The 12,568-nt window shown below is 41.5% G+C and overlaps 1 protein-coding gene across 1 annotated transcript in view; it reads right to left on the bottom strand.

Moving 5' to 3' along the window:
* DOCK8 (dedicator of cytokinesis 8) overlaps positions 1-12,026 on the bottom strand; it is a gene marked incomplete at both ends in the record, with an annotated part of 98,520 nt that extends 86,494 nt beyond the window's left edge. The window contains one exon of the mRNA XM_082013259.1: positions 11,974-12,026. Within this exon, the coding sequence (XP_081869385.1) occupies positions 11,974-12,026 (53 nt within the window). The remainder of the gene's footprint in view (positions 1-11,973) is intronic.
* Between the last annotated feature and the right edge of the window lie 542 nt (positions 12,027-12,568).

Below are 12,568 nucleotides of genomic sequence, written 5' to 3'. Positions count from 1 at the left end.
CTGGTTGGCTCTTGCAATGTAAGTGGTTTTAGGTGTAAAGTTTAGTGGTACCTCCAGGAAAGCAGAGAGTATAAATCAATCTTACCTGTCATCCTATTATAGAGTTAAACTGATCACGATAGTTTATACATGCAGTACAAAGTTTCTACTGAGTATTTTACATGATGCTAACATAAGATAAATTTATGAGAAAACAACAGATTTCTTTTGTTGTCCCCATTAGCTTAAAATCTACGAGCATACAGCAAAATATACACAAATCTTTCATAGTGAAGGGATTAGCCTCAATTTATCTAAGGGTAACTTTCTGTGGTTGGCTCAGAGCACTTTCTACTAGAAGTACTACAGCTCACACTGGTGCCTCATTAAAAGTTTGTTTCAACTGAGATGGCTGAAGGAAAGCTTTCTAACAAACGTGCCTCTGAAGTCTCCAGAAGACTCTACCAGTCTATACTCCAGGGCAAAACTTTGTAGTTAGGGCCTACCCCTCCCCTCCCTCCCCCCAGCTTGCTCCTTGTTAAACTGTCTTCCAAAATCTTAGATCAGAAATGACAATGGCAATTTCAAAAATGCTGGAGATCATACATGCCATTTTCCTTTTATACTGTGACTTGAAATGTAATAGAACAGGTTAAATAGAAAATGCTACCATAGTGCTGATAATTTTGTAAAATCTGTACCAAGCTAAATAGTTTATGTGCTTTACTTTCACTTTCTTCCTAATAAACAGCTATTAATGATAAGTGAAAAAAAAAGTCAGACTTTAAGAATAATAATAAAGACCATGTAAGTGTTATTCTAGGGAATTTTTTCTTTTCGCTCCTATAGGGTTGTTTTAATTTTTATCAAGGTCACAGTTTGTATTTTTACCAACAAGGAAAAAAATGTGTATTTTGTCTCTTTCATGAATGACAACTTCAAAGAAATTCACAATATATTCACAGATATGTCTTTAATACTGTGAGTTCTTCAAAAGCCAGAGGAGGAGATAATGCAAATGGCACAGAACTGGGAAAAACAATCTGTGTTTAATATTTTGGACCCTTATTTCCTAAGAACATAGATTTGTGGAGCTTCAGTGTGACCTTTCAGTGACAGGAAAACCACGAGTTAGGTTTTTTCCAGTTAGTTTCTTTAGAGCTGTAAGTTTAACTAGAAAAAATAGGATCTTTTATTATGGCAGTATACCTGAAAAAAATTGGCACAATTTCAAGAACATGAAGAGGTACTGCCATTTATAGAACAGGGAATTTTGATTCAACTTCAGTGGGAGCCAGAGCAGTAACTTTTCCACTTGAAAGCTGGATCTTCCACTCACACTTTTAAAAATAAGAATGTCGACAGAATTTGGCATATGTTAACAACTATGTTACTATAAAGAATATATTTTTGTATCCTCAGGCTATCACTACAGGTGCAAATTCTATAGAAATTATATTACCAACTCTCACAAACACATTTGGATGATGCAAGACATTTTATATCCTAAGTTATAAACTGAATTTCACTTTGTGATTCATCTGGAAAATTTCAAGCTTGGGAAAACGTTAAGTTTTACTCTAACAAAGCTCTAAACATGAGGTTTTGTTGTTATAATGATTGTAAGGCTCAGATCATGTGACAACTGAAATAAAATATACTCTTACCTAATCCAGTTTGCTTGACTTTAGGGAAAAATACTAATATCGAGTACAGGTGTGCTGACTCCATTTTAAAAAGTCTCCAGGTCATTATTACTGAAGCTCAGGAAACTGTGTGATTCATCATGTGCAAATATTATTCTACAAAGGTCACGAGGAAAAATATTGTAGACTTTCTATATGAACTTGGCCCAAAAGTTGATCTAGGCCTGGACCAATTTTTCTGTAACCACATTCATGATGGCAAGCATTTAGTGTGAGTATATTATCAGGTAAGCACTTTTCACAGGCTATCCTTTTTCCTACTGCTACAAACAACGGTATAGCCTGGTGTGTGTTTTTGAAATCAAACTGGGAAAAAAACATCAAGTCAGAATAGAAAAAAGGACAGCTATGCTGAACTATGCTCATAAACTGTAATTTTTAATGACCATAAAACCTAAAAGTGGTAAAGGGTATAAAATACAACATGAAATATTTCTTCCTTGATGATTTTAATTTCATGTCTCAAAATGAACAGTTTGGAAAGATAAATAAGGAACGTTCGTACATGGGACCTGGTAGACATAAAGATGTTTCTCATTTGCAACTACATTTTTCTTGTGTATGTTTAGGATTTCCTGTACTATAAAAAAAGAACCTCATCATAAATTGCAGCCTAGACTTCACAATGCACATAGATGTCTGAAGTCTAAGAGGGACATAAGATCTTAAAAAAGGATTTTAAAATGAAGCTTTTCTGCTCAGAGCCTAAAGTCCATTTCCTGCTTACCAGCCATCTTCCAAGGACAAAGCAAAAACCTCAGTACTCTAATCACATAGCAGGGATTATTATGCCTGATTCCAGTGACTGCACAGATATGTAAGAACAGTGTAATACCAGTCTTCAACAACTGTAATAGAAAAATGATGGTTATATTTTAAACACAATTTGAGTGTGCAGTCAGATGGAAAGATTGGCTTCCCCCTAACAACAGCTGTCAATAACATCTGTTTCAACATCAACAACAATATTCTGCTTGCATGACCAGCTGCTCCTTAGAGGCTTTGTTCCTACAGCTGTCTACTTGCTGATAAAGAGTACACTTGTATTATGGAGCCTGTCTTTCCTGCACTTGTAATTTTTCATAGCAATTTGGCTGGATGAGCCTGTGTTTGTCATCAATTCCCTACTTAAGTGGTCACTATCACCTTGATTGTATAGCAGGCAGACCACTCCGGAAAAGGTAATCACAAAGCTTGGGGTAAACAATACAATCCAAAAGTAAATCACTGTGAACAACCAAATGCATTAGTGTCCTCTGAAAAGTAGTTAAGAGAACATTTTCTTACTCCTTCTTTTTCACTTCCTGAAAGTTAGACGTATTTTAGGCAGGAAATGTTGTAATCTTTCAGACAGTGTACCAGAGTCTGTGCACTCAGTCTTTGTGATGGACAACAGGATGTCAAATCTAGTAAGAGCATCGTGAATAATCTTATCTTTGAAAAATCAGCAGATACTTACAAGGATCTATATTAGCATTATGAATTAATACCCTATGGCATAATCTTGATATATAATATTGCTTTCTTCCTCAACTTTCTCCTGTAACTGATTTACAATCCACCTCTGCTAGAGGAGGAAGCAATGTTCACACAGTTCCCCATCAGAATTTGAAACATCTTAAGGACACACACAGTTTTGGACAAACATGCCTTTGCGCATTGTTTGTGTTTCTTTTTATTAATTTTGTGCTTGTATAAAACATGACAGCTTGCAATCTAACCCTAGTCCATAACAAATACAGCAGTGTTTCTCCTTTCATGCAGTTGTCTCTCTTAAGGCCGCCAGCTACATTCTAGCTCATATGGTCTACAGCACAGCTTACTCCCAGGTATAGTTCAATAGGTTGTGTGAATACAGACAGGCTTTGATATAGTTGTGCTTATATGCAACAATTATCAATGCCATAATGTGAGATGCAAATCAGCTGACAGTGGTTTGAATTATACATAGTGACCAGCCAAACTGTATACTGCTTAAATTTGTAATTTGCTCAAGTGTGGTTGTAAAACATGTTTAGAAGCACTGCACTGACATACCTTTAGTCTAACTTGACTGCTCGTTGGAAACACCCTAGCTAGCAAAGGCAAATTGATTATCTTTAGGGCTGATGAAAAGATAACCTCACAGGCATTAGGAAGTTCCGTCTATTATCTTTAGAGCTATATACAATAGATAGGATCCATTCCTAGCCTGCTTTAATATTCTTGACTTTGCGGTAGATTTAGAAGGTTGTTATTCCTGCAGGTTACATCTCTCCCTTGGAGTACCTGTAAAATGTCCCAAACAGAGTTGGGTTAATATACCTAAGGAAACAGCCATCTGAGGCATTTAATGGCTGCTTAGTCATTCAGATGCAGTGAGCAGTCATAACTGACACAACAGGGATGAAACCACAGTCTCAGCTCCTTATCTTTTCTGCTCCCTCAGATTGCCTTGAATCCAAACAGTGGTGGGGTGGGAGGTAAAGCAGTGGGGATTGGCCTTTATGAGTGGCACAGGAAAAAACAGAGCTCCCTCTCTTTCTCTTCCTCCTCTGCACCTGCTCTAGAGCCATGCACAATCTATTCCTTATACTGAATACAAACCTAGAAGACACCAAGATAATGATGTCATAAAAAGCTAGGAGAAATCAGCTTGCAGTAAGTCAGGAAGGCAGGAGTGACTTTTTCTGGGAAGAAGTAACACTTAGGAGATTGGGTTCTTCATCTGTCTAAAGGAAACATCTCTAAAGCTGATGAAGTATGATCTGGACTGAAAATTGGCTGAACAGGTGGTGATCAGTGGCATGAATCCTAGTTGGAGGCCATCAACTAACAGTACACCCCAGGGGTCAATCCTGTGTCCAATACTGTTTAGTGTTTTCATTAATGATCTGCGTGATGGGGCGGAGTGTACCCTCAGCGGGTTTGTGGATGACACAAAAGTGGGGGGAGTAGCAGATGCACGAGAGGGTCATGCTGCCCTTCAGAGGGAGCTCAACAGGCTGAAGAAATGGCCTGTCAGGAACCTCATGAAATTCAACAAGAAGTGCAAAGTCCTGCACATGGAACATCCCCATGAACCAGTACAGCTTTGCAGAAAAGGACCTGGAGGTCCTAGAGCACCATTACCACGTTGGTCCTAGGAGACCATGATCTCAACCAAGTTGAACGTGAGCCAGCAACGTGCCCTAGCAGCAAAGGCAGCTAATGTTATCCTGGGGTGCACTAGTCAGAGTATTGCCAGCAGGTTGAAGGAGATGATTCTTCTCCCCTGCGCAGTGCTGGTGAGACACGCCTGGGTTCTGTGTCCAAGTCTGGGCTCACCAGTACAAGAAAAGACACAGACATGATGGAGAGAGACCAGCCAAGGGCCACAGAAGTGATGAAGGGACTGGAGCATCTCTCCTATGATGAAAGGCTGAGACAGCTGGGACTGTTTAGAGAAGGGAAGGCTCAGGGGGGATCCTACCAATGTACACAAATATATGAAGGGAGAGCATCAAGACAGGGCTGTGCTCTTTTCAGTGGCACCCAGTGACAGGACCAGAGGCAATGGTTACAACCTAAAACACAGGAGGTTCTACCTGAAACACTCTTTTAGTATGAGGGTGACCAGGCCTCCAAGACCTCCTTGGAGGTCTTCAAAGGCCATCTGGACAGGACCAGAGCTGGTCCTGGCCAGCCAGCTCTAGGTGGCCCTGCTTGAGCAGAGGAATTGGACAGGTTAACCTTCAGAGGTCCCTTCCAACCTCAACCATTCTGCGATTCTGTGAAAGGAACAAGCAGATACTTTGGTCAGCTTATAATCTATCCCTGTAAACTGGAAACGGGAGACACATGTTCTGGCAATTGGGAAAAAACACTGGTAAATGGCTGAAAAACTGGAAAAAAATTTAATATAAAAGTTAATGAAAGGTGAAAAAAATATAATAATATTCCTGAAAGACAACCAACCCAGTATTTCCTATAGCCAAATTAAAAGGCTCTCAAACAAAACCAGTACACAAGAACAAAACTAGTCAGCCTTATCTCAGTGCCAGGTAAGATCACAGAACAGATTTTCCTGGAAGTTGTGCTGAAGCATATGCAATACAGGGAGGTGATTAAAGACAGGCAATATAGCTTCACCTGGGGGAAACTGTGCTTGACTAATCTAGTGGCCTTCTACAATAGAGTGATTGCACCACTGGACAAGGGAAGAGCAACTTATGTCATCTACTTGGACTTCTGTATGGTCCCCCACAACTTTTCTACCGCTAAATTGGAGACACATGGGCTTGATGGATGGACTGTTAGTTGGACAAGGAACTAGCTGGATGGCTGCATCTAAAGAGTTACAGTGAATAGCTCAATGTCCAAATGGAAACCAGTGATGAGTGGTGTTCCTCAAGGGTAAGTACAGGGACCAATACTATTTAATAACTTCCATTAATGCCACAGATAGTGGGAATGAGTGCACTCTCAGCAAGTTTGCAGACGTCAAGCTGAGTGGTACAGCTGATTCACTTGAGGGAAGGGATGCCATCCAAAGTGACCCTGGCAGGCTTGAGAGGTGGGCCCATGTGAACCTCATGAACTTCAACAAGGCCAAGTGCAAGGTCCTGCACCTGGGCCAGGGCAAACCCCAGGATCAGTACAGACTGCGTGATAAATGGAATGAGATAAGCCATTCAAGGAAGGACTTTGGGATACTGGTGGATGAAAAGCTGGACATGAGCCAGCAATGTGCACTTGAAGACCAGAAGGCCAACCATATCCTGGGCTGCATTCAAAGAAGCATCACCAGCAGGTTGAGGGAGGTGATTCTGTCCCTATACTCCGCTCTGGTGAGACCTGGAGTACTGGGTCCAGCTCTGGAGCCCTCAGCACAGGAAAAACATGGACCTGCTGAAGTGGGTCCAGAGGGCCACAAAAATGATCAGAGGGATGGAACACCTCTCCTGTGAGGACAGGCTGAGAGAGTTGGGCTTGTTCACCCTGGAGGAGAGAAGGCTCTGGGGAGCCCTTATTGCAGCCTTTCAATACTTAAAGGAGGATTATGAACAAGACAGAGAGAGACTTTTTAGCAGGGCCTGTTGCAATAGGACACAGTGTTACCTTGGTAACGTTTTAAGCTCAAAGAGGGTAGATTCAGACCAGACATAAGGAAGAAATTTTTTACGACGAGGGTGGTGAAACACCAGCCCAGAGAAGTTGTGGATGCTCCATCTTGGAAACGTCCAAGGTCAGGTTGGATGTGGCTCTGAGCAACCTGATATATTGAAAGACATCCCTGCCCATGGCAGGGGATTGGACTACGTGATCTTTCAAAGTCCCTTCCAACCAAACTTTTTTGTGGTTCTAAGATGCAAACCTGATCTTTATACTCCCTGCACACACAATTCCAAGTAATTTTCTCCGAAGGATTTAAAAAATCAGCTTCTCATTTATTCTTATGGAAGTCTAAGAAAACTGTCCATTTACTATAAACTGTTACTAATAGATAGTTATACATAACATATGAAATTTATAAACATCCTACTTTTTTATCTTTGGTCTGTTGTTAGTGTTTAATATTCTCTGTATCAAATACATAAATCCCTACTATTTCATACATGTAGTACGTAAAAGTAGTCTTTTCTCACAGCAAGTACAAATTGGAATTTTTAACATCTCTTAATGTCTTTTCAAGCCATAGTGCACCGTATATTTGTAGTATTTTAGATTAATTCAAATGGGTTATTATTTGTTAGTTTGAAAAAACTCTCTTGAATATAAACCTGCAGAGGCTTATTTAGTTATCCTCACTTAGATAGATTCCCAGGGTGCAACTCATCAGAGTAAAGCAGGATTCAACCTTTTCATTAAGTGTGCTCTCCTTTGTTACTCTCTTTCTTGAATTAGGTTGATTCAGTAAAAATGAACACAGGTTTTTTAATACTACCCCTGTCCTGACATTACATATTATAAGGCTATGGCTCAATGATAAAGTATGAATGTGCGTTTTAGGTATGCAGCAAACATATGGAAAATGCCTTCACTATTAGCAGACTGGTAATTTTATTAAGGTTTTTATAATGTACTATATGTAAGAAACTGACTATGAGAATTTACCACATTTTTTTTAAAATGCACTATATCTTCACACTTACTACATAAATCTATTGCACATATAAAGGGCTGAGGTCCTCCCTGCAGCTTATTTAATATATTTGAAGTCTGAAAAGAAAAATTAATTAAAAGAAATAGCTTGGCCTATACAATGGAGTCTGGATAATGCTTTTAAGAAGTTAGCATTTTATTATATCCATATAACACGGGTTTTATTGAAATTCAATCAAAAGATGCTGGCCTCAGCCCCATAAAGGGGTTGCAAGAGTACATAGGAAATGGCCTGTTCTGCCACTGAAACCATTTTGCGCTGTACCCGACTCCTCTGCAACAGTGTCTGCCATTTAGGGTAATTTCTTCTGAAGCTGCAGAACTGAGACTTTGTACAATGTAAGATCTAAGCTGACGTTTTCAATTCAGGTAGAAATAACTTAAATGTATTGTCATCATTAACGTAAAGTAGAATTCAAAAGGTGCAATTTGAGAATTTGGTGGGGGTTTGACTTTCGTCGTAGGCTTTTAAAGTTTGAAATCTTTAGCTGAATGTTTGCTTTAATATTGGTAGTGTGGGTTGTTTGGTTTTTTTCCCCCCATATAAATCTATGCATGTAAACTCATCCTTAAGTACACTTCTTAAAACTAGAACAGGAAAAGAAAATTTTGTTTGGCAACTGCACCATTTCAGAGACAAGGAAATGAAATGATAAAAGTAAATGCTAAAAATTTGTTTTATAACAGTTGTAAAATACAGACATTGGTTGTCTGTAGAGACAGTTGAGGAGTTTGTCTATTGGGAGTGTTTTTAATTGCATGAGTCACCTGACAAAGTTAAGTGATATGTTAGGGAGCTGTATTGCTGCTCATGACAGTTTTCTCTATTGTAATTTATGTGTTGAAATGTTTTGAATGTATAGCATTGGTGGCCAGCGCCCCAGGTAGGTGTCTAAAGCACAGTTTTCTTCACTTGAAGTCAAAACAAATAACTACTACTGCAAGATCTATGTGGACTATAAAATAGTAAACTACACTAGCTAAATAAAATTATTAAAAATAGAAAATCTCTTGCATGAATGCTGTGTTTATCCTGACACACTGCTCAGGCAAATTTATTAAAATTCAGCTTTTATGGTCTCTCAAACTTACACTGCTCAGTTGGTACATGTTAGATCCCACACTTTCAGCAATGATGAGTTGGTTTTCCTCAGCAGTTTACAAAATTATTTTTCACCTTTCTTAGTTTCTGGGTATAAATACTGTGACTGGAAAGCACACATGCAATATACAAATATGTATTTACAACATGTAATTCAGATACCTTCTAATTACTGTCTAGGACTCAACTCAACAAGGATGGTCTGCTTTTTCCGTGCCTCATGCTGGCTTCCAACCACCACAGACATCTAACACTCTCACAGAGCGAGGTAAAGGTCTCTTAGTGTTGCACACTAATGAGTGTTTTCTTCCCCTTCCTTTTTCCAGTGCAGGAGGCCACTTGGAAAGGCAGTTATGACTTACTTCCAAGGGATACTTTAGGCTTCATTTTGAAGAACGTATGAAGTTGGACACGAATTTAATTTCTCACATAATAAAAAAAAAATGTTATTTGAAGAGGATGTTTTCTGAGGTCCTGCTCAGTTTTCAGCAACTTATCTCTGGGTAATACACAGGTAAGTAGCAGGAATGCTGCTTAAGGCTTACTCCTCCACTTCTATGCATGAGATGAACATCGTTATACATAAAAGTTCTCCCATTAATAGAGAAGGAACTACTACATGCATTAAAAATATATGTGCAAGTCTTTGCAGGATTAAATAAAGGCAGGAAGCAACAGGTTGGGGCAACAGGCACCAGATGAGTGGAAGGAAGAATAAAGTAATAGGAAGACATGGTTATGTGGGCAGGTTGCATATGCAACTTACAAGTTTGAAGGCATCTGAAGGCCTGATTTTGAAGTCTGACCTTGTTTTAAACAAACATGGTACCTGTCATGTAACAGCTGTTCCTGACACATTCTGCAGCTCCCATGCTCATGACTGATAACTCACACTAGCTTTAAATCATGACGAGACCACTAACACAACATTTCAGATCACGTCATTGCTAATTTTCTACAGAACAGTGTTTAGCATAGCTCATAAGGTGATCAGGTATCTATCACGCTTCACCGAACACATCAGGGTACACCTTGCATAACTAGCAGAGAGGCGGCTGATGTTGTTGTACTGAGGAACCAGTACAGAGCCTGAAATTCTGCTGGTCAACCTAAGAACAGCGTATAGCTTAGTCAAGACACTGGCAAGAGAAAAGGTGAGAAGGAGATGAGCTTACATGCAAATTTGTTGTGAATGGAGAATAATTATACAGGCAATGTAATAACTCCTGTAAATGATGCCTTGCCAGTAGCATCCAACTTTCACTGAGCTGCATTTTGAAGAAGTAAACTCTTCAAGAAAGAGGAACAAAATTTTCTAGCTGTAAATTAGCCTTTTGTGTACAGGCATGAAAGCTAACACACTGACCTAAAATTCCTCTTATTTTGAAAATTCCTTTAAAAAAACTCAAACCCCCACATTAAAAACACTTGTTGTGAAGATGTATCACTCTCCTGTCAGTAGAACAAACTGCACTTGAGTCATGTAAAAATGACCTGCTCCTTTTGGAGAAATGGAAACATGATGTTCTACTAGCAAATATCAACCACACTGTGTAAAAGAGAATATTCTTAATTGCAAAATAAACATGCAGATTGTTAAACTGCAATCATATTCAGAACATGATGAAGAACATATTTGAACATCTCATTTGCTACAAAAAAGTACTGAATATTTCACTACTGAATCAAAAGAAAAAGAAATTAAATAATTCTAACAATGGTTTAATTTCACAACAGTTCTTACTAGCAAATCTTTTGTAAGCCTTTGTGAAATGAAGCCAGATTAATTGTTATGATTCCACTACTTCATAAGGCTTTAGTCATACAGATGAATAGTGACCATCACCACAGCTGGGAAAAGCTGCCAGAAGGCTGTCCCTAAAAATAGGAAGAAAGAAAATAACCCAAACCCTCTAAATATGAGCCAGTTATGCTCTTTATTCAAGCAGGTCTCCAAATGACTGGGAATTGTGGCAGGATCATGTAGTGATCTGATGTAGCTCAACTGATGGCTTCTCAATATGATGTCTCACTCCTGTGACTATTCCACCATAAATTTAAAATTAATTCCCACAGGAGACAGGAAGGTACACTGATGTGTATTCTGCCATGGGAAAGGCACATCACAGCGGATCTAATTTTATCCTCTGAGACTGCAAACCCCATGTCTTCCAATAAATTGCCGAGGAGGTGGAGTTTCTCTGCATACTTTCCTCTCTGGCACACTTACCCTCAGTTTATATTACCATTTTGCTATTTGTTCTTTTATGTGTCAGCAAGCTCAGTTACCTTGCACTTATATCAACAGCCTGGAAATACACTTTTTGTCTCAGATGATAAGGCTCTTGAAAAGGAGGCCTGTGTTTTCCTTTAAACTAACAATATGAAAATAATTGTCTTGGTTTCTTACAGCCACCGCAGAGCTCAGACCAGCTGAGAGTCAGCACTTCCCTGGGAAAAGACACCAGAGCCTAGCAGACAGCAAGCTCAGTCGCAAGAGGATGGTGTTCCAGAGTCTTGAAAAAAAGTAAGAGATCCCAGGAATGTATGTCAGTGCAGTACTGATGCCCTACATAAACCCCTCACTTCCCAGTTTAGGCACCGGGTCATTTTGCTGCTCCGTGCGGAGAAGGAACCCCAACCCCCCGCCACGCCGCAAGCCAGCAGCCCCTCCAGCAGGCCCGGGGCTTGCTCGGGCAGAACAGATGGGGAACCAACTCCTGGGGCGAGGCTGGACGTCTCCTCCCTGCCGGGGCACATGCATATAGCCGGCGTCGTCTGCGCACACTTCGTCGGAGCAAATTTCGCTGTAGAAGCGCACCCCGCAGTTTGCACTTGCCCGGGGGCTGGCGGCGACCGGCGGGGTGCGGGGTGTGTGCCCTCCCGGGGGCCGGCGGCGGCGGCAGGGCCAGCCCGGCTGTCGGGAACCGGCAGGTGGCTCCGCGCCTCGGGGGTCTCCCGAGGAGGAGCCGTCCCGCTGCCGCAGCCCGATCGCCCGCCTTGGCCGGCTCCCAGGCTCCGACTGGCGAGGAATCGTTGCGGGATATGAGGGAAGCCCCTTACCTGTTGATTTTCAGGGCGAACGCCCTCCTATCTGCGGCGGGTAAAGTCGCCATGCGGGAGAGCAGTGCGGGTGTCGGGTGCCGAGGAGGACCGACGCCGGCTGTATGCACGAAGGGCGGCTTTGTCTTATTTATTTATTTTTCCTAATTGCATGCTCCGGGCTAAAAACCCGACGGTCTTCTGACAGTTCTGGGTGGCAACTTCCGCCTTTCACCTTCCTCACCGAAATCAGCCGGAGTGGGAGGGATCTGCCCCTGTGCACAGCTGGCTTCTCACCCCTCCGCGCGCCTGCCCCGCCGGCCGGCAGCGCCCATTCCCGCCACCTCGGGGAACCCCACGGCTCCCGCAGGACCCACGGCAGCGCACACGGGCACTGAGAGGGGGCGGGAATTTCCCCTCCCTGTTTACCACAGGCGACCCCCGATGGGTATTTTGGAAGGAAGCAGCGGGCAAGGCAAGCATTTAAGCAAGAGCAATAAAGAGGGATGGCGCCTGGTAGCCGTGACCGCGCACAGCTGCGGAAATCCTTCCACCATCACCCCCAGTCCCTATTCTTTTGGAAACGGCGGTGCGGGTGTCAGACACGCCCGCCGGG

This window comes from Phaethon aethereus (assembly GCF_964289735.1).
Source record: "Phaethon aethereus genome assembly, chromosome: Z".
NCBI classification, from domain to species: Eukaryota; Metazoa; Chordata; class Aves; order Phaethontiformes; family Phaethontidae; genus Phaethon; species Phaethon aethereus.
Note: the sequence above shows the minus strand (reverse complement) of the source record. Positions and strands in the feature narration are given on the sequence as shown.